We start from the raw sequence: 21,834 nt of genomic DNA on the forward strand, positions 1-21,834 counted from the left end.
GAGTGTAGCAGAGGGATTCAGCAAAGAGAAAAACACTTGCGAGTTGTTGCGCACCACATTTGAAGAAATCACAGGCAGGCCAGCTTCTTTTTGTCTTCTCCTTCCAAATTGATGCCAGCAAGTAAGAAAGGTTTCAGCTAAGAGACATCAAGAAATGTCAGCGTAAAACCATGATGAAGACACTGGAACACCATCCAGGCTTTTTGTTCAACAGTCTTGTGACCTGAAGATTTACATACAGCTTCAATAAAGCCAGACACATGATCCACCCACATACAGCTTGGCTCTTCATCTAAAGCATATCAACATCTTTACAGCTGAGGGGTTTCAAAGCCCTGGGATCACTCATGTAGATGTGTGACATCTGTGGGTGCGAGTGCCTGAGTGAGGGAGGGATGGACCCAGGCTTTTTGTTTCTGTCTGATCAGTTTCACTCGCCTCAGCTCACAATTGTGAAGCCAACAATGAAAACAACCATTGTGGGAGTTTCATTATGCCCATTTCAGTAATGTAAGTTACAGGATGTTGCTGTGTTTGGGTTGCGCTGTATTTATATTTACATCTCACTGACCGAGAGAAAACCTTAAGTAGTTCATCATTTGCATGTCATTCGCCTGTTAGGACAGTTTAGGGCAACATGAAGTCCTTCCATACCCAAATAATCATTGTCTTTTACTTTCATCTGTTTAGTGATTAGGCTATTAATCACCTACCTTACCTTACCTTACTTTTTTCAATCAGTTATTTCAGGCAAAAGTAATTTTTCAAGCAAAAGTGCCAAATATGATCTTGTTTCAGTTTCTTAAAGGATAATATACGATATTAAATTTAACATATTTTAGATATTTTTATGTTTCGGATCGTCATCATACAAAAAGAGCAACCTAAAGTGGAGCTGAGACAATTAGTTGATTCTTTGATCTGTGGAATGTCAAAAAGTTACTTTTGATAATAAATTAAACATTTAAGTCATTTATCAAGCAAAAGTGTAAAAATGATGTGGTTTCTTAATTGTGAAAATGTGCTGTTTTGTCTTCTTGCATCTTTTGACTTTTTTAATTTTGAGCAATTGGCCAAACAACACAAGAATGTTTAAGACATTACCTTTGGGCTTTTAGAAAATTGTGATGGGCATTGTATAGACGAAACAATGAATCAATGAATTTAGAAAATGATCAGCATATTATTAAATAATGAAAATGATTGTTAGTTGCAGCCCTAATTTGAAGACATTCCCTTTGGATCTAAGAAATTATGATGGGCATTTTATTCATTGCTGAGATCTCATGGAAAAAACTATTAATAATGGAATAATGGCCATATGTATTAACTAAAATTAATTATTTAATCTCCGGCTGTAGAAAATGATTGAATTGTGGATATGCTGACCACCTTAAATGATGTTTGTTGATACTGTGTCCCTGACACTTGTCCTCATTGCTGCCCTATATTGTCAGTTGTCATGTACTGATTTTAAAATGTGGGGAAGCTTATGATAATTTTCCACGAGGTGGACAATAGAGTCCCTAAATATTTTCTACTGTTTTGTTTTAATAGGACCAAAGTCAAATGACAGTCATGTCGGGCACTTGCAGTGCAGAAGAAGACACATTAACAACTACAATGTCAAATGAAATCACCTTGGATTAAAAAAAAAAAGCTAACATTTATTTTCCCATTTTACAAAAGATGTTGAGAGAAAAAAAACATCCATTAGCAGTCCTCCTGCTGTCTCAGCTCCATGTAAAAAAAAAAAAAAAAGACAAAACACTTTCACCATCCAAATATGGCCTTCACTAAACTGTTTTGTTACAGACCAGTCTGTCTGAAGCTGTGTGATACTCTGATCAGCTGAGAGGGCAGACGAGGGCGAACATCAACAAAAGCACATTATCTTCCCATTTAAGACATATTTGCAAACATTTGTTTATAGAAGATTCACAAAGGAAACAGTTTGCTATTTTCAACACAAAGAACATGAAAATAAGTGTTGATATGTTTAATCCAGCGTGGCGATGTTCAGTATGAAGCTAAAGCTGCAGTACATTACATTGTTGAAACAAGGTTAAAAGAGAGCAGAAAAAGGTCAATTGCCTAAGACTGCATGAGTGTGTCTGTGTGTGTGTATGTTTGTTACAGTATAACTCTAGGTCTGAAGACACTCATGCCACAAGTAGGCTACAGTTTGAATAGTGCTTCACACTGTGTAGAGGAGCACTTCATAGTGGCCACATGCTGCTCAAGCCACAACAGCACAAGTAGTAGTAAATGCAAGGGCACAAAGACAAGTAATATTGAAATTAGATGACTATTTACTGTATAGGATCTCCTCTGGTGACACTCAGGATGGAGAAAATGCATAGAAAATGCTTCTAACTCAGGTAAAATCCCCATATGGTCATCTGTAAAAACATTTTTGCAGTTACCACATTCAGTAACAAATAAATATTGAATTTACACCAACAACACAGCCATCCTTTATTCTTCCTTCAAATGTATCATGGAAACAGCCACCAGCTGATAAAAGTGGAGGGAGGTGTTATGATGGACTGGGCTGTCTTTGAGTCTTGTGCCTTATACAAGTTCTCTCTCTAGTGGTTTGTACATGAACTGCAGCTGATTCTGGGAGGGACTGTCAGCTTGTGCTGGTGTGGTCGAGGTCTGGATGACGATGAGTTCAGAGGACCCAATGTGGTTTGCTCTGACCTTCCTGGAAGCTCTGACCTTCCTGAAAGTGTTTGTTTTACAGTCCAAAGCGGGCTGGGGTGCGTCTGGGTGTCATCGGAGCCTCATCTTTTCTTCCTGGTGTGCAGATTTTCAGTGCCCTAAAACACAAGAAGAGAAGCAAGATAAGTTTACTACATACAATTCAGCTTCTTTATTACTCTGTTTGAATGCAACTCTTCATCTCTTACATAAATGGTTAAAGGCAAAAGAGAAGAGAGGCCTGAGCGGCTCAACATGAAAGCTACAGGAGAGTGAAAAGGCAAGCTGGTATCTCTGAAGAGTGTTGGGATGTAGAGCCTGACGCTTCTGACAGCACAATCTATCATCTTTAATTACAGCAGCGTGACATCCTGACACTGCCTCCCCCCCCACTCCCACACACGCACACACACACCTACACCTACAGCAATTACAACCATCAGGCCATAACCCCCTTCTGTCACTGTGTCCCTCTCTCTGGCTCCCTGTTCACATCAGGTAAAATTGTCGCACTCAGCTTGTTCCTCCACTACCTACACTAACAGTGACATACATAAATGTAGATAAACAGTATGTACATATTAATTCATATTTTAATTTGTTTAATTTGTTTATATATATTCTCCACTGTTGTCCATTCCTTTATGTACATCATCAAAAAAAATCACCCTTAAAACTAGCTGGAACTGTGCAACTGACCAAACTTGCATTATTTTTTTTTTCCCAATCATAGTTAAATTATTGTTGTACTACAATGCAAACTTTCCAAAGGAATCTGCACTTAAACTGCATTACCACACCACAATAATGTGATTTTGACTAATGATGGATAAAACAACTCACACAAGTTTCCCTCTGCTATTTGATTTTTTTCAACCAATATAGAAATAAATCGATACAACTGTCTGGAATTGAAGGAAAATACATCCATAAATCGAGAACTGTGTAACATGTATTGACAAATGTAGTATAGAATGACATAGACGATATTGCATGCAACTATTTTTTCCCCATTTGAAAAAGAAAATCTGAATAAGTTTTAAAAAATCCGGAATCTGAACAAGTATTCAAAACACTAAAGTTTGATACAGAGAACTAAGTACATCATTTTAAAGCGCTCCATCTCTGTATAAAGTGCTATACTGGCTCCATAGCCAACTCTTACCACTGATGTAATTCCAAAAACACTCAATTTCTCTATATCACATTTATACACAAAACAAATGACCGGGCCATTTACTAATTCACACCACTGATCTGCGCTGGTGAGCTGGGACGCAGGTAATAAGCAGGCGGCACATGAAGGCGTACCCGACAAAGTATTTCAATCCTGGTCACACTGAACTCAGAGAAGAGACGCTTGTGAGGCCTGCCGGAGGACAAAAGCAGCCAAGAGCCCAGGAGAGCTGACGACGTTCATTATCACACATCCAACTTCCTCTTCTTAAATCTAATTCTTAATCCCATAAGTGTGATTATTTTCAACTGATCTGTCACAGACGTGGTCACACAAACTCAGATAGATAAACCAGCTGATTAATTAACAATAAAAGTTCTTTTTAAAACCTGTCTTTATAACCCTATTTCTCTCTGTAAAGCTTGTGGATGGGTGTGAAATTAATTTTTTTGGTCTAATTTGAAAATGAACGTTCCTCTCCTTTCTCTGCTCTGCTATGGCACAATTTAAATTGCTGCAGTAATGGGGGTCAGCCAGGAGTCAATATTATTTCTTTTTGTCTCGTCTGGAGGGACCAGAGGTGAGAAAAGCTCATCATGAAGAGTGAGAAAGGTGGAGTAGAGAGAGTGGGAGAGGAGGAGGAGGGAGGGGTGAAGATATGGATTGGAAGCGAGGTAGGTAAATTAAACGTTTCTATCTTGACTGTGTATGGAAAATGAGGGCCACGGGGAACTATTGTTGGATGAGGTCCGTCTGTGATGAGGAGTCGAAAGGAGGAGAGATGGTCACTGACTTACTTAACACTGCCAGTGTTGTTCTTCCTGTCCTGCTCCTCTCGCCGAGATTGCAGCTGCTCCTCAGCTAGTGTCATCTCCTCCTCCATGTTGGTGATCTCCTCCTTGGCCCGCCGACGGTTCTCCTGGAGGAGGAAGTGGTGACAGAAAAATGAGGAAAACATTAAGAGATTTATTAATGTCGACACAGCAGATGAGTGTATAAGTGCACAAGGTACACTACATAGTCAAAAGTCTGAGGACACCTCAACATTATATCTGAACATGTGATTGCTATTGGCAGTCATGTTTTTCTGCATCAGATTTCTTGTGCATGAGGGCATTGTCATGTTAAAAAAGGACAAAGTTGGAAGCACACCATTTTTTAAAATCCTGTTTAGTTCTCCACCATCTCCTGGGGGAAATATCTGCCATTTTAGCAACTAAACTCCACTATGTTCACCAATGAGTCACAAACTATCTGGGCAGCTACTCTATATTGGGTTAATCAGTTGCCATCTGAGGTTAAAAATTCCACTTACGAGAGCAGAAAGAGTAATCCAGTATAGTTGTGCGCTAAAAAGCCAAAACAATCGGCTGAAAGATGCCATAAAGCTCTGTAGAGCTGAGGGAAAACTAGTCAGTCTGTGTATGACTACCAGTGACTCCATTCACGTACAACTAGTCGTGATCAACTGTTAACATAAAAATAGTGATTATAGCTTTTCTATAAACTAAGCTCGATCATGCAAAACATGACCAAAAGAACAAATGTGGGCACTCCCATCCACATACTTGTCATATAATGTACTTAACAGTTGTCTTACCTGTCTGCTCTTTCCAGCATGTTTGATGCTGTAAAACATTGGTCCAAGTTCTGCCAGCCACTCTCCATCCACTGCAGTCACACACTGCATGTACTCCTACAAGACAGAGCACAGGTTAAACTTCAAAGATTTCATACATTATTTGTATGCTGGACAAGTTCTGCTGCCAACAGATTATTATTATTACTATTTTTTACCTTGGTGGTCATGACAAGCTCGTGGTAGATGATGTAGTCCGGAGTGTAGCCCATACCAAACAGGGAGCTGGTGGGATGGAGGTGACATGGCATGCCTGTCCTCACGTTCACATATTCACCGATTCCCTGCAAGCAAAACATGCATTAATCAGAAATTAAATTAGTCAGAGCTTCTGAGTAAGTAAAATAGGACCTTGTGTGCTGCTAGCCCAAGTCTGGGTGAGTATGTGCAGGTCTTAATATGTGTATGTTGAATTTGTGCATGCACTTTAAGGTAAGAGTAAAACAGGTCATCTGGGCTAATTTTCTCCTCCACCTTACATAAATAGCAAGAAAATAAATGTAAAGTATATCCAATACCACTACAATTGTTCAGGTTAGCCAGCTACCCATAAGTCAAATGGAAAACCTTGATTATATAGTCATGATCTCAGATTCCCTTTCAGATTTTAGCATTGTATTAATGTGAGGCCAGAAGGAATATTTCAGGACTCTGTAATTATGCTGCTATAAATCTGCCCCAACCAGTTGCCACCAGGCTTGACATATTAACTGAGGAAAACCCAGAGAACAGAATACCTTGAGCTTGGCAGCCTGGTGGAAGTAAGCGGCACAGATGCACTTCCTGATGATGTCCCAGTCTGAGCCACAGGAAATAAGGTTCATCCTCTGCTGCACCATGATATCCTTTAACTGGGAGCGCACCTCACGTACCTGCACAAATATAAAATGTAGCGTAAGTACAACATATAAGACCACTGTCAGGTTAAAACCTTGTGTCTCTCTGTGAATATTAGAAAGTTTGAGAGGAAATTATCAGAAGTTGTGCTATTTGCAAATTGACAACAGTTCCTGCAGCTTTGAAAATTCCTTTGGGACTCAAACGTAGAGAAAAAACATGTTCACAACACCAAACTGTATTCATGTATTTCTGTATTTCTGTATATATGTATGTATTCATTTTTGCTATGTGGTGATACCAAAGATAATTTTTCACAATGTGGACAATAATGTTTCTAACTAGCAAACTAAAAGCAAGACAATAATCTAGAATTCAAAGACCCCCTGAGTACTAGTTGCGCTACAAGGGTAACTCGATACACATTCCTGTCAGGGTTAGGGTCAGGTACAGTTTTGAGCAATTCAATGTGATATTCTGCTGATTGACAGCTGGTGACAGCAACATGCAAATACACTTAACAGTATGACTGCAAAAAAAATCTGCTTTGTGAACATTTTAAGAGAAGGTAATGCATTTGACAAGTTTGTTAGACCTCAAGAATAAACACAATGCATTTTGGTGAGAAACAATAAATGTAAACGTAACCATTGTTTGTTTCACTGTTTACAAGAATGTTTATGTTTCCACATAATCATCGTGCTAAGCTTGAATTTATCAAGTGAAAACTCAATGACAGAAGTGGGTGTCGACAGAAAGAAGAGGTGAGGCAGTGGGAGTCTGACCTTGCGCATGGCCTTCGTGTGGATGAAGTGCTCGTTGCACCAGATGCCGGAGTAATTATTGTTCTTCCACTGCATGTAGACGTTGAGGTAGGTCAGGTGGTCACTCTCTGGCACTGAGAATTTCTCCCTCACCTGGTCACTCTCCTCCTCACGACCCTGCAGACACACAAATGGAGTTTTCCATGTAACACGAGGATTTAAAAAATATATATTTTAAGGGTGATTTTCCCCTATTGTATAATATCTTCCTACACAAACAAATTATTTTCCACCTTTGAATTTGTTTTAAAGTATGATGAATGAAATAAATCATTTACCTTTGTTACATTTTTACACATTTTTTTGTTTAGTTTAAAATGCTATTAATAAGGTAATGGCACCCAAAAATGTTAGAGAGATCCACCAGGCATAGAAACTCATCATTATTCCATTCTCATAAAATATATAATTCTCAAATTATATCATTCGGTCCGAATGATATAATTGGCCGAGCGACCTGCCCGTTTTCCCCTTCCGCATTACGTAATCACGCGCGCACCCCCACCCGGAAGAGTCTGTTGTGGATCCACGGCATCATAATACATCCATGATACATGGAGATAGCCGTAAACAGACAGCAGCGACTGAATGACCGACAAAAGCGGGTCATGGCTACTCCCACGGGGCAAAAGAAAACTATATCAGTAGTGCGCGTTCGCGGAGGCGGGGTGGGGGAGTTGCAGTGGAGGGGAAGGGAGTGCGTGGGTGGGACATAGGACGGAGGAGGGGTTGTTGCTGTTCAAGTTTTTTGAAAGTGCAAGAAAGGTAAGAGTCGCTTTAACACATAAAAATATGCTATTGAAAATTATTCTTAAAAAATGGGAAAAGATGTTCAGCAGCCTTTCACACAAACATATTACAGTCCATGCTTCAATTAATGTATGCACAATTGACCAACATTAACTACATCAAATGAGAGTACCTTAGGTCTGTAAAAGATGGCCGGCACAGACAACATGGAGACAATGATGAGGATATCAGCACTGCAGCCCATGTCACAGGATACAATCAGCATTTTGGACAAAGCAGGGTCAAGGGGAAACTCCACCATCATTCGCCCGGTTGGTGTCAAAGCACCTGAGAGCACAAAAGAGGACATGATTACAAGGTCAAACACAAAGATTATAAAAGTGCATGAGAGGTAAAGAAAGCTTCTTTTGCATCAAAAGCCTTCTGGTGTGAGGGAGAATGCAACATAATGTGCCACTTATTTGTCTATCACTGTGAGAGAGGAGGATGAACTGCTGACAGTTGAGAATACTTACAGTGAAAAAAAAAAAAAGTGTGAGATCAAAAACTTTGCCAGTTCTGATTTAAATGATTAGACGACAGAGTCTCAGATAAGAAGCTTATGAGGAGGAAAAGCAGAGAAGCAGAGCAGCCAGTTTGGGGCAGGTAAGCCTTAATCAGAGATAATCTGCTGTTAACACACCATACGGGAATCATCAAAAGTCCCCCCTTATCCCCAAATCCCTAAATCCCTTGGAATCTGGCTAAGGATGAGACAGAAATGAGACCCGACCAGTCAAATCAAACACGGGATCAGTTACTAGGCAATTACTCCACTGGCTAAACCTCACAACTACCTCCTGTGGACATGTTTGCAGTGTCTGCATCATCATCACAGCAGCATCTTTTGCAGAAGCTACCGCCTGTGTTTGTCATGTCAGCATCACCATGTAGCAACTCAAAGCAGCGCTGAGGAGGAAATACAACCCTCAAACACACAATACTGTGTCACAGCTTCATCTTCATCTCAAAGAGGTGATGATTAATGTTGTCTGGCACTTTACAAGACTGGTGGAGGGTGGCTAAGGCCTGATACTGCAGGCATGGAAAAGAACATTTATACTGAATATAACTGGAATATTTTGCAGGACAATATTGATACATGATAAGCAAGTACTCATTTTTTATTAGTTTAATCATGTTTTGCTACTTATTTATTATGTATTAAGGTTAAAATAGAAGCTGTGACAATTAGTTACCTAATTGATTGGTTGATCAATAGAACATTAGTAATCATTCACTCAAATCTTTAAGAAATGTTCTTATTCTTACAGACAGGACAAATGAAAGGAAAAACACAGAAAGAGGGAATATCTTTTGGAAGAATGGTGTTCATCACTCCAGTAGAGTTCTAGTTGTACTGCACAGAAGATGTTATTTCTGCTTGGCATGATTGCCTGCCGCACTTGGGCCAGTGCCCACCGGGTCAGCTGCAGGGTCGTCAGCTGGAGCCACCGTTCATTCATGTTTTACCCTCTACCCAATATATCTCCTGGAGGGGGGGGGGGGGGGCAATAGCCAGTTGGGGACGTCGCCCCGCCACTGACCCCCTGGCGTGTTGCACCCCACGCTCCATCCGTCCCATGTACGCACAACCAGTAAGTCAACTTCTCAGCTGCCTCTGCCAGCTCTTTGATGGCCCTCTGCAGCCTCTGGTTTTTCCCTTTAATTTATCACCCATCTTTGTGTAATGAAGGTCTCAAAAATGGTAGGCTATGTTTTGTTTAACTTGTTAATGGGTATTCCAGGAGATGAGGATTCCTGTCAGGAAAGTCACCTGTATGTAATATTGAGTGTGGTTACATATCTTATCATTAGTAGCATCAATAGACCACTGGAAGAGCGATTACAGTGAATTAGTTTATGCACAAACACTTGACATGTCTGGATTATAGCATGTTGTGGTCCAACACCATACTAAGACACTTGATGTTGATTTTTCTTTTAATTTTTAACCCGTCTGTATGCTACAGTACACTGAATATCTTTAGGTCTTGCACTGTTATTCAGACAAACCAAAGATGTTACCTTGAGCTCTGGGAATGTGTGTCTTTTTAAGAATTTGCTGGTATTTTATAGAATAAACAATGAATTCATGGAGAAAAATCATGGCTGAAATTGTAAGTCATCCTTTCTGAGATACAGATAAAGCTGTGTAAATAAAGAGTCACTGTCAGTTTACCTTCAATGAAATATAATGATATAACCAGTCCAGACTGTACTCAGATGTATACAAAATTTAGAAGACTGACATTAAATGCGATTCAGCCTCTCGACTTTACTTGCTCCCAAAAATGGAGAGCTGACCCAGCATATTACACGCTGGTTAAACATTTCCGACATCACATAAATGAGGTATCTTATTCACATGATATTATGGTGCCTCTGTTAATTCCCACCTCTTTCGCTACCCACCTGTGTTGTCCAGGGCTCCCAAGATCCAGAGCTGGTACATGGAATTGAGCATGTTGTCTTCAGGTGGTGGATCCATGAAATGGAAGAGGAGCAAATCCTGAACGCCCAGGGACTTCAAGAGCAGTACCACATTGGCCAGGTTGGTTCTCTGAATTTCTGGTATGGTGGTGGTAAGCATCTCATTCTTATATGCACTCTGAGTGTAGAGCCTGAATGGAGAAGGAGGGCAAAGACACCGACGTGGACACAGTGAGTGTGAAAGTTGAGCAACCATGAATACAGTTACTTAAATAGTGTAAAGATGTTTTATATTTAAACTGAAACACTGTACAGCCATGGGCAAAGCAATGAGGAAATGCTGCTGTATGCCATGAGCACTAATGTGAATTATTATTTCTTCTTTAACATGCCGACATGTAAGAAGGCTACATATAACTTTGCTGCAGAGACTCAAACAATATATGCAGGAAAACATCCAAAGCCCAAGTTCAAATGAAAACCCTGAATTCACAAAGCTTTCTCAGTAATTACAGTTATCTGATTCAAGTGCTTGAAATCACAGAACAATTTGAATGTGTATGGATATTTGAGGTTTGTGTGTAAGTACAAGCAGTCACAGCTAAAAGGGTCTTTGAGTGGGGAATTCTCCATGTGAGTAGAGCAAACCAGCATGACTCACTCTCTCAGCTCTCCAACATTTGGATGCATCCACCCAAACACCTTAACTGTATTCTGTGTAAAGCTGCTCCACAAACCACTCTTCATATGTGTGTGAACATGGTTGTATGAGCAGGTGAGTAGGATTAATCCTGAAATATGTGGGCTTTCATAGGCATTCTAACTCATTAGCAATAAAAAATGTATAACTGTGTGTGTGTGTGTGTGTGTGAGTCAATCTTTTAAAGTAAATATTGCAAATGTCAGAGAGGTCAACTAAAACCTCCGACAGAGTCCTTTGTGGTACATTTCCCTGCTGTAAACAGAGCTAACCGGCATGAAATCCTCAGGAGATTAAGGCTCTGGGTCTCTCTCTCCCTTTTACTGCCTCTGACACACATCCAGAGCCCTGAACAAACCATTTGAGAGCTGCGCTGATCTCACATGACTGAAGGAAGGAAAACACATTTGAACAGTTATGCTAAAATATTGGTGGATTTTCTAGGAAGCAGAAACCAAAAGTGGCTGTTTATTTTTGAAAGTGGACTCAGAGAGGCACCAGGGGGAGAGGGAACAAAAAACAAGAATATCCTCATTGTTTACACTAAGGAGACTTGGTATTGGCAGCTAAAAGCCAAGATTAGGAGCTATGCAGGAACTTGAATGTGGCAAAACTATAAAACTTTGCACCAAAGCAAATGCAAGCCTTTACCTATAGCACTGCCCTGGTCCTGTACGCCCTGCTCTGCCTGACCGCTGGTTTGCATTAGCTTGACTGATGGGATAAACCTGTAGAGCGTCCATTCCAATGCGAGGATTGAATACCTGTAAACAGAATAAAGTTAGTAAAACAAAAAAGTTTGGATAAATCTTGCACATGGGGAGAAGACTTTTTTAGACCTTTTAAAAATTGTTGAGTGATAAAAAAACTCAATCAAAAATTTTAAAAAAAAGGTGACTGAGGCCTTGAAGTACCTTAAGTTTACAGTATCCCGAATCCACAACAAACATGATTCCATCCACAGTGAGCGAAGTCTCAGCAATGTTTGTAGCAACAATGCATTTCCTTACACCATCGGGAGCCTAGTAGGGTGTTAAACAAAGGAGGTCAGCAGGAGGTTAGGTTTGTTTTCTCATTTGTGTTCATAAAAAATACTCAATAGTTGCAAAATGTAGAAATGTAATCAGAAAATGGTTTGCAAATAAAAAGAAATATATTATTGTGCAGTGATTAATAGAAACCTTCTGGAAGATCTTGGCCTGGAGATCAGAGGGCAGCTGGGAGTAAATGGGCAGCACAGCCAGAGCTGGAGCATTCTCCAAGTCCTCCAATCGCTCCACAATCTGATCTGATGTCACCTAAAGGGACAAGGATACAATATACACACACACACCCCTTAATCCTCATGAGAACAAGATAGACAATAACTTATTGTCAACACACGAAATATATTTAAATATAACAAACTGAATATAAAATATACATTTACAGTATGAACAGGAAGTGGCCAGCAGCTATTGACAGATTAAAACAGCAAACAAACACTTTTTACGCCTATATTAATATACGAGACCCCTTTCACTGGTACAAGCAGCCATGTCTCTCACCTCGATATCCTCCTGTCCCGGCATAAAGATGAGGATGTCTCCTGTCATCCCACTAAGGTGGATCTGCAGGGCCTGCTTCACTGCTGCCTCCACATAGTCCTCCTGAGGAGTCTACACAGCACAAAACACAAAAATATTTAAATCACCCTACAGCAGGCAAAACAAACTCGTCTGAATTTACACAAAATGTTTGAGATCTTGCAGCTGCAAGTAACAATTTGTCATACAGTACATGTTTCAAATTCTACAGATAAATATTGCAGAGACTTATTGTTTTTAATCCATCACCCACATTAGTCACGGAGGATTGAATTTAGGGCAAATGTCAGTGATGGCAGGTTTACTTTTGTAGATAATGTAATAATGGTAACGTAGTGCAAGTTCTTTTGCAAATTATGGTTATAAGAAAGTAAGTAAACAGAAACATACCTTGCTAAATAAGACGTCTACTGGAAATGTTCTTCCTGGAATGTGGAATATGGGTACATTGCCAAAAAATGCTGCAAATTTATCAGAGTCCATAGTTGCAGAAGTAACTATGAGCTTTAAATCAGTGCGTCGCGATACAACCTGGTAGGAAACAGAAGACAGAAGTGACAAAATGAGAAAATTAAAATCATCCATGATTTACTTAATATGGTAACACACAACAGGCACACAGTTGTCCATTTGTCTTGGGAATCACAAAAAGAAATCTATCCTCAGTGGATGTTAGGCAATGTGAACTGACCTCACGTAGCAGGCCAAACAGCACATCAGTATTCAAGGAGCGTTCATGAGCCTCGTCCATGATAACAGCACTGTAGTGATCCAGGTCTGACTCCCTCAGTGACTCTCTGAGCAGGATACCATCTGTCATGTACTTTATCAATGTTTTCTCAGATGTGCAGTCCTCAAAACGAATTGCATAGCCCACCTGTAGGAAAAATGCATAGGCATGACAAAGAAAGGTTGCCTTATCAAAATTCAATTGTCAAAATCAATTTGACACACTCAAAATTTTTATCATTTCCAGTATTTTGTCTTTTCTGTTTCTTCTCATTTAATTCTCTGCTAAACCCCAAGACACAAACACATGTTATGTTTTCTTTTGTCCGCTAGATGGCAGTGTGACACAGCATGTGACCAACCACTCTGCTTGTGTAAGAGCTACTGTGCCTCAGACTGAACATTACACAGTATCACATTTACTATACAAGCCAGTCTAATACACTTCATTGCAGGGGATAATTATCTCAAATCAGAGGTCATGGAGCAAACACAAGCAATCAGACAGCAACCGTGGAGCTATTAGCCAAAGTTGTTGTTAATAAGCCCAAGCTTCACCCTGCAGTCTCACCTCTTCTCCCAGGCTGGTGCCAATCTCCTCGCTGACTCTCTTCGCCACACTCATGGCGGCCACTCTTCTGGGTTGAGTACATCCCACCAGGCCGTAGCTGGTGTAGCCATCTTCATGCAGGTACTGAGTCAGCTGAGTGGTTTTCCCACTTCCCGTCTCCCCTACAACGATCACGATGCTGTTGTCCCTGCAGATGGCAGAATCGGAATGAAATGCTTTAAAGTTCATTTGGTCATAGAGCAATTATCATAGTTTGTATGTGATATAAAACTCTTTGTGGGTGAAAATTAGGAGAGCCATGAGCTCCGTCAGGGTGTCAGTACCTTATGATGTTAAGAAGTTGCTGTCTCACGGCAAAGATCGGCAGGTACTGTCTCTGCTCCAGTAAGGTCTTCTTCTTAGAAAACTCACTGCTGGCCTCAGTCTTGTCTTTCATGTGGTCTGCAAATTTCTGCTCTGCTCTGTAAGTCAGAGAAAAGTCACTAATATTTAATAAGGCAGGGCAGACACTGACACCACAGTTGAATCAGTAAAACCACTGGATTATTAAAAAGAAAATGTCATCTAGATCCTAAATTCAAAACAGTCTGGTCACCTGTAGTCCACTTTGCCATCCTCGCCTACCGCTTTGCCTCCAGAGGAGTCTTCTTCCTCAGTCTTCTTGACCCCCATGATATCTCCCAACTTGGTCCCTGCCAATTCCCAGTGTTTGTGCTGTGCCTGAAAACATTATTATTCAAATTAATTCATATGATTGTTTAGATTAAAGCTTCAGTCTGAAACTTCATGCAGATTGCAATTTTATGCATGTTCAACACACAGCAACAATGACGGACCATTTGTCAAGTTGTTGCACCTCATTGATAGTGGTCTGCTGTGAAAATGTCATCAACCAACCAGAAGAGGTGATCATGAATAAATTATTTACAGGAGTGATGAGGTTAGACAGCACTGGCATTATCAACCAGACAGGTATGAACCAACAAACCCTATTAACATTTCTCAACCGCAGATGATGAAGATGATCTGTTGCGGTTTTAGTGTTTCATCACATTCCAACATACACATGAACCTAACAATAAAATAATTTAAAACCCTGCCTGGGTTTGCTTTTAATATATATATATCAGCAACAATGACATCAGCTCTTATACAGGTGTACATTCTATCAGTCTTTTTAAAACCTTTTTTTTTTTTTTTTTTTAAAGACCAGGCATAATGTAAAATAAAAAACAAAACAAAAAATTTTAAAACTGGGTTTTATTAAATGAACTACAATCTGGATTATCACGAACACTAAAGAAGTAGCCTGGGTAAACCCATGCTCTGTTTCTAGTGACATTCCACTTCGCTCAGAAAGTTAGCATGGCCACCAAGACCAAATTTTCGCCTGAGATAGGGAACCAATCACAGAACGGGGAGGCGGGCTCAAGGCGATGACGCCCGTAGAGCGACCTTGTTTACATCCAGCATGGCGGCCACAGAGGTGCAGCAACCGTTCGAAGCAGCAGTAGTTAGTGTGCTAAATAAATTGGAAAGCAAGTTCACTTTGAACAAAAACTTGCGCTACATGATTTTTCCTTCATAAAAAATATGTGTTTGCGCTGCTCCCTACAGGCTCTGAATACGTCATCATGTATCGTTGATATGATTGGCTGTAAGTAGCGTACAGAAGCATTTGATCGACATTCATTGATCCCGCCTCAAATACGAGAAAATGAATGGCTACTCAATAGTGGTAGGGTCTGGCGTTATAATTAATGTGTTTAACTATGTAATGCTTAGTGTAATGCCCAATTAATGTATCTATGTTTGTTTTTTTAATAGAATGAAATCTGTACTGTTTCACAAAACTGAGCTGGCAACATGTGTCTTGACTTCTCTATGAGCAAGAAAATTGTTGGAGTACAGTCCTTTGAGTCACGCTTGTCCATATCCTAACCACATCTGTTGGGGAGGAGGCAAAGTTCTTTTAGACCAAATAAATCTTTGTCACATCTGGTAACTCTTTTAATATCTGGTAAGCAGCACCTACAAAGTCAAGTCAGATCTGTTCAAATGTAGAGCTGAAACTATTAGTCAAGCTCTAGGAAATGTATGGTAAACCATTTTGGTAACTGATAAACCGTTTTGAGTCATGTTTCAAGAAGAATGATAATAAACTGAATATCTTTGAATAAACAGATGAATCTCTCTAATTGTTAACCCAAATATAAACAAGTTTTCTGTCTGAAGCTGGTATTCCCTTTTGGTTAGATTTGTTTTAGTTTAGTATTTCATAGAGCCTACCTTCTTGCGTTCTTTTTGCTCACGATGTTTACGGACAAGCTGGCTGCCCTTTCGGGAGATGATGGCCATGTCAGAAGTGGCATCTTTCACAGGGATGACAGGCTCTGGCTGCAGCAGTGAGACAGGCACACATACACAGACATTCAGATCAATATCATGACTATGATTCTGACATAAAACTATGACTGAATAATTGCTAAATATTTGTTGCAGTAATAACCACAGATTAGACGCATTTATTATGACCTGTTTAGGTCTTGGTTACCTGTTTAGTGAAGACTATTCTCCCATCAAGGAAGGGGGGGACCAGGTTGTGAACCAGGAGGTGAACTTTAGTAGCATTGTCTTCCTCAAAGTCTTCATCCACTTCCAACCGCTGCACCACACCACTGGTCAGCATACGGTTAGTCTCCCAACGCTCATTATCCTGACAGGAGAAACACAGCCAGTTAAAAAGGTATACCAACACTAACAAGACAAAGTACACACAGATACACACTTATAGTTCTGATTAGGCTGATAGTTCATACTGTTGTAGTACCTCGTTGATCTGTCGTTTCTGAGCAGATATTCGTTTCTGAGTCTGCTTCTGAATGATCTGCTCTCTCTTCTTTACATATTCATCAGATGTGGAAGTAAAAGGGTTGTTGAACTCATCATAGCCTTCATCCATCATGTACCAATCTCTGTCAGCTTGCTGCAAAACAGTGAGACAATTAGCAATGTCTAAAATTAGAACCTGTCACCAGCTTTATGAGAGTTCATAGTTGCTATGAGGGCTGAGTTTGGCTGTGCCACTTACCTTCTGGTCCTCCTCCCACTGTTCTTTCTCACCCTCATTGTCAAACGCAATTCCTCCTTCGCCATCTTTTTTACCTAAAGATAAAATAAGGAATGTCATCAGACATTGATTTTAAATCTTTCATTTGAGCACACAGCAGATTATTTTCTTCATAAATGTTACCTTTTCCTTGGGATAAACGAGGTGTAGAGCCCAAATGCTTCCTGTCACTGGCCCATTCGTTGTACTTGTAGGATGGGGTGGGCAGAGGTGTGTCGTCAGGGTAACGGCCTCTGACTGACCTAAGATCACAGCAAGTAATACAAAAATATGTCAATTTGCATTATGGAAGTACATGCTGTGGTGGTATCAAATACCAATAGCCATGTTATAAAAAGCAAACAGTTTTATCTATTGCTTTGGAAACTGGGGTTTACAGGCAAATAAGGTGTTTGGAACATGTGAGTCCTACCAAATTCAAATATATCTTAAACTTCACATAGATATTTAGGCTTCAGCATTTTTTAACTCATCTTCAGCAATCTACTTGTAAAACAAAGTGATGTATTTATCAGAAACATAATTTCTCTGTTTTAAATACTACTTAGCATATTTTATGCCTATTGATGAATATAACAAATGTAATTAATTTTGTTTAAGTCAGAAGTTTTAAAAATATAAATTAAATATAAAATGAAAGACAGTTATTTACCTGTCTCTCCTCTCACTCTCTCGGCCAGAGCGATGGCTTCGCTCTGAGCGTTCAGACTCTTTGTGAGAAGGGGCTGGGGATGGAGACTCCCACTGGGAAAGCCGCGAACTGCCATAACCACTGTCGTCCTCCTCCCAGTTGGAGCGGGAGGGAGTGAAAGAATCTATATAACAATGAACAGCAGATTAGTCAACCAATGGAAATAAAAAATAATTTGTACATACAATTATACATAAAATATTAAATATGACAACACAAAGCTACCTCTGGGGCGATGCTGTGGTGTAAGGGGTTCGTTGCGCTTACTCCCCCGGCTGATGCGTTCAGACCAGCCGTCTCTCTGTGAGCGCTCACTCCTCTCACTGCGCTCCAATCGGCTGCTGCTGCTGCCACGGCTGTGGCTGCTCTCTCGCTCATCTGATAAAGACAAAGGACAGTTAGTTTCAATAATCATTGTTTTTGTGAAATGAATCTAGGATTTATTCTTTTTAAATTTTTTCATATCGTTTTCATTTTATAGTCAGTAAACTGTCATGCCCATCACAAGTCACACAGTGACTATAAAAGTAGAGCAGCATTAAAATACCACTGTTACTACATGAGTAAGTCAGCTCAGTGATCTTTAGAATCACCTCTTTCACTCCGCCGATCTCTGCCTTTATCTCTACTCCTTTCTTTATCTCGTTCTCTGTTCCTGTCCTCTTTGGAGGAGGCGTAGACTCCATGCTCACGTCTGTCCTTCTCTCTCTGCTGGTGTCTGCGACGAAACTCTTCGCTGACTCCTCCAGGGTTGGAAGGTGTCTCAGAACCAGTCACACGATACTTCCTGCTACTAAAATGAAAATAAAACATTGCATATTAGTCATAGTGGAGTGAGTACTGAGTTTACCTATTATTGAGAGAAACCCATCATCAGTAGAGTGTAAGTGATAATTAATACAGAGATACAATGATCAATAGGGTAAAAGGTCAATGAAGAAGGTTCTATGATTATGAATATAAAAAACAGTAGAAGAAAGAATCCCCAAGATCATGTATGTTTTGCATTCACTAGAGATGCACCAATCGCTTGACCACTGAAACCAGACGACTTTCAGCTGATCAGCCATGACCAGTGACCAGTCGATCAGTCTCATATATCCAATTCTTGGCTGGTGGCTTTTTTATTATTTAATTATCTTAAAGAAGTAAAATCTGAATTTCAAAAGAATGGGATAAGCCAAGAAAACTGCAATCGGTGCGTCAAGTATGCTCTATAAAATGATGTTTTTTTAATGCTGTTTAACCAATAACCCCATAGCCTCATTTAGCCAATTTTAATCTTAACCTTTAATTTATCCATATTGTTTCTTTTAACAATTTATTTTTCAATTTCACATAAAAAACCTGGGGTCATCACAGACATGAGTGGTATATGATATGGACCCTTCTTTCATGTATCCATGATCCACAATTTTTAATAAAATATTATCCAGTGTAACACACTGACACTTACCTCTCCTTCTTAGCATTCCTGTCCTGATCATTGTCTTCATCATCTGACCCAGAATCACTTTTACCTTCCTCCCAATCTTTGAAGGAGGAAACCTTTGATTTCTTAATACTTCTGTCATCACCGCTACCATCTGCCTGTTCCTTACTCTCACGCTCCTTCCTTTTCTGGGCTGCCAGCAGATCCAAGCCCAGCAGAGAGGTGCGTGGGGTGGGAGCCCGAAAAACATGCTGCTCTGAGGCAGCATTCTTCTTCTTGACTATCAGTCCACCAACTTGAGCACCTGGATCAGTCCCCTCCAGCCTGTGCATGGAGTCATCGTCATCCATTTTCTGCGGGGGAACAGCATGTGCAAAAAATGTGGTAATAAAAATGTGTAATCCTATCGAATGTGAAATCTGCTAATGACAACCACCAACAAGTGTTATTGCTCATGTGTTGTTTCTAATTGAAGGTTTAATCTTTTAGCACAAACAGGGCACCATTGAAATGGCACTGCACCTAATCATTATCGGTTATAAAATGTCAGAAAACAGTGAGTGCCCGAGTTGGTGTCTTCAAATTGCTTGTCTTGACTTGCCAACAGTCCATGAATTAAGATTAGAGATATTGAATTTACTATCCTATCATGGCAGACAAAGAAAACCACCAAATACTCACATATTGGGAGCTAGAACTGGTGACTATGGGGCAGTTTTACTTGCAGCTCAAAGGGGCAAAGTCTTTGAATATTTATGAACTTGCTATTAACTTCAACAAATCAGAAAGCAACATATTTTAAACCGACTGTGATACTGTTTTAACTTCATGTTTTGTTAGAATAAACTGTCCGTTGTGGTTGTACTAATATGTTTTATAACAGGAAATGTGCCCTTTTAACTAATTATGGTTAGTAAACTGTGTGACTTCTGAATGTGTAGTTAGAGTATTACTCTGTTTACTAACAGCGAGATGAAATGAAACTAACCTTACTTACCTCAGAGGCAGCGAGCTAGCTTCAGCTAATTATCAGTCCTGACAAAAACAGCCGTGCGTTTCTACAGCTCTCAAATCTACAAACTCTCACATTAAGTAAAACGATTTAACGACAATTTCTGAAGCGCCCAGTAATTCCGAAACAACAGGCCTAATGCTGAAACACTTAAAGTACAATTTTCGTAAACACAACGCATATGTTTACCGAAGCCGCCATTGCTTTCCCACAATTCCACCTGTTGGCGCAAAAAAGCATTTAAACCTTTATTTAAAAGCTTGTGATGACAGACAGAGGAGAGACAAGCATATTGCTGATAGTTTACATGGGATCCTTGTTCAAGACACGGTATAAATAACAGCACACAAGATGTAAATATAAACAATAAAGTTAAAACATAATATATTACAATATTGAAATATATATGTGCATTAATACACTGTTACTATTATGTGCAATAAGCTATGCTGGTAATGTGCAATTCATTCTTTAACATATGTGCAATATAGAACTTCAATCTGTGCTACTGAGCCTGGCATCATTGCCATACTGTGAATGTTTGTATGATTATTCTGATTATTTTGCTTTATTCCTTATTCCTTATTATTATATACTTATTTATTTATTTATTTGTACTGAATTTTAAATGCACCTCTGGGGTTGTCGGAAAAGTAATTTCATTGTGCTATACAATGACAATAAAGTGATTAAACTTTAAATAATAATAATTGATAATTATAACATAAAATAATGTAACACTATAATAGCCACAGTAACTTATAAGTAATTATACACATTTATTTAGTTTAAATACAAAATGTGCAATACATTCACTAATTTTTGTATATTTGAACATGCTGTATATATTGAACATAACCATCTAAAATATATAATAAGTAACATGCCTATTTTACTTTACTTGTATATAGTCATTCCTTCTATATATTTCTGAAGATTGATATATTGTTATTTTGTGTAATACATTGAGAGTCAAATATTGAGTAGAATCACCAAATGTCATTTTACCAACTGTAAAATTAACCAGAACAAATCCTTCAGATATCCATTATTGTCAATATTATCATATTGCAGGGACAACATTCAAAGATACCAGGTAATTATTATGATCCCTGCAGGGTACACCAGCGTGCTTGTAAACTTGGAAGTTTGAGGAGTGCATTATGTGGGAAAATCATCAGTAAAAAGGCTTAAACTAAGGAAGAACCTACTGGTATGTACTGAGCAGGAGATATTGAGTGAAGTTTCCACTGAACTCAAAAAGTAACAGTTTCACTTAAAACACGTTTGTGATAATGAGAAACGTGAAAGAGGATCTCCATATGTTACTTTTTAAGTTTTAGGTTGTAAAACTCTAACCATCATGTCAACATTATCAGTGCCAATAACTGAATCAAGAAGCACTGGTTAATCATTTTGAAGTGTTAAATTAAAGAAAGTGTAACTTGGTCTCAGTTTTAGTATTATATATCTAGGAACAGATTAAAACTTTCCCTGAGACATGATATGGAAAAGGGCAACAGATATTGGAAGAAATTGAAATGGTACTTGGATCTGAGATGACAGTATTACAATATG

General features: G+C 39.3%; 1 protein-coding gene across 2 annotated transcripts; it reads right to left on the bottom strand.

Moving 5' to 3' along the window:
• Positions 1–1,679: 1,679 nt before the first annotated feature.
• dhx38 (DEAH (Asp-Glu-Ala-His) box polypeptide 38) lies at positions 1,680–20,380 on the bottom strand. Of its 2 annotated transcripts, none has more exons than XM_053323514.1 (27): positions 20,242–20,380; positions 19,269–19,597; positions 18,406–18,602; positions 18,038–18,190; positions 17,774–17,936; positions 17,245–17,363; positions 17,083–17,156; positions 16,822–16,977; positions 16,546–16,707; positions 16,281–16,388; positions 14,587–14,711; positions 14,315–14,452; positions 13,992–14,178; positions 13,383–13,568; positions 13,082–13,222; positions 12,653–12,763; positions 12,287–12,403; positions 12,020–12,127; positions 11,757–11,869; positions 10,388–10,596; positions 8,106–8,260; positions 7,145–7,300; positions 6,260–6,394; positions 5,681–5,806; positions 5,484–5,579; positions 4,681–4,802; positions 1,680–2,825 (listed from the first exon to the last, which is right to left on the bottom strand). In XM_053323514.1, the coding sequence occupies exons 2-27, from the start codon at positions 19,592–19,594 to the stop codon at positions 2,744–2,746; spliced, it is 3,765 nt and encodes a 1,254-aa protein (XP_053179489.1). In that variant the 5' UTR covers positions 19,595–19,597; positions 20,242–20,380; the 3' UTR covers positions 1,680–2,743. The 2 variants fall into 2 exon arrangements, with proteins under 2 accessions (XP_053179489.1, XP_053179481.1); XM_053323506.1 differs by having other exon boundaries at positions 18,406–18,605.
• Between the last annotated feature and the right edge of the window lie 1,454 nt (positions 20,381–21,834).

The sequence above is a fragment of the Scomber japonicus genome, chromosome 1 (genome assembly GCF_027409825.1).
Source record: "Scomber japonicus isolate fScoJap1 chromosome 1, fScoJap1.pri, whole genome shotgun sequence".
NCBI classification, from domain to species: domain Eukaryota; kingdom Metazoa; phylum Chordata; class Actinopteri; order Scombriformes; family Scombridae; genus Scomber; species Scomber japonicus.

What these genes read in the sequence shown, in the direction of transcription:
- dhx38 (XM_053323506.1), bottom strand. Translation starts at nt 19,594, where the DNA reads ATGGATGACGATGACTCCATGCACAGGCTGGAGGGGACTGATCCAGGT. An exon ending in GAGAGTGAGAGGAGAGACAG is followed by an intron (nt 17,364 to 17,773) that starts GTAAATAACTGT and finishes CTGTGATCTTAG; the next exon opens with GTCAGTCAGAGGCCGTTACC. An exon ending in GGGAGCCCTGGACAACACAG is followed by an intron (nt 8,261 to 10,387) that starts GTGGGTAGCGAA and finishes TTGTGCTCTCAG; the next exon opens with GTGCTTTGACACCAACCGGG.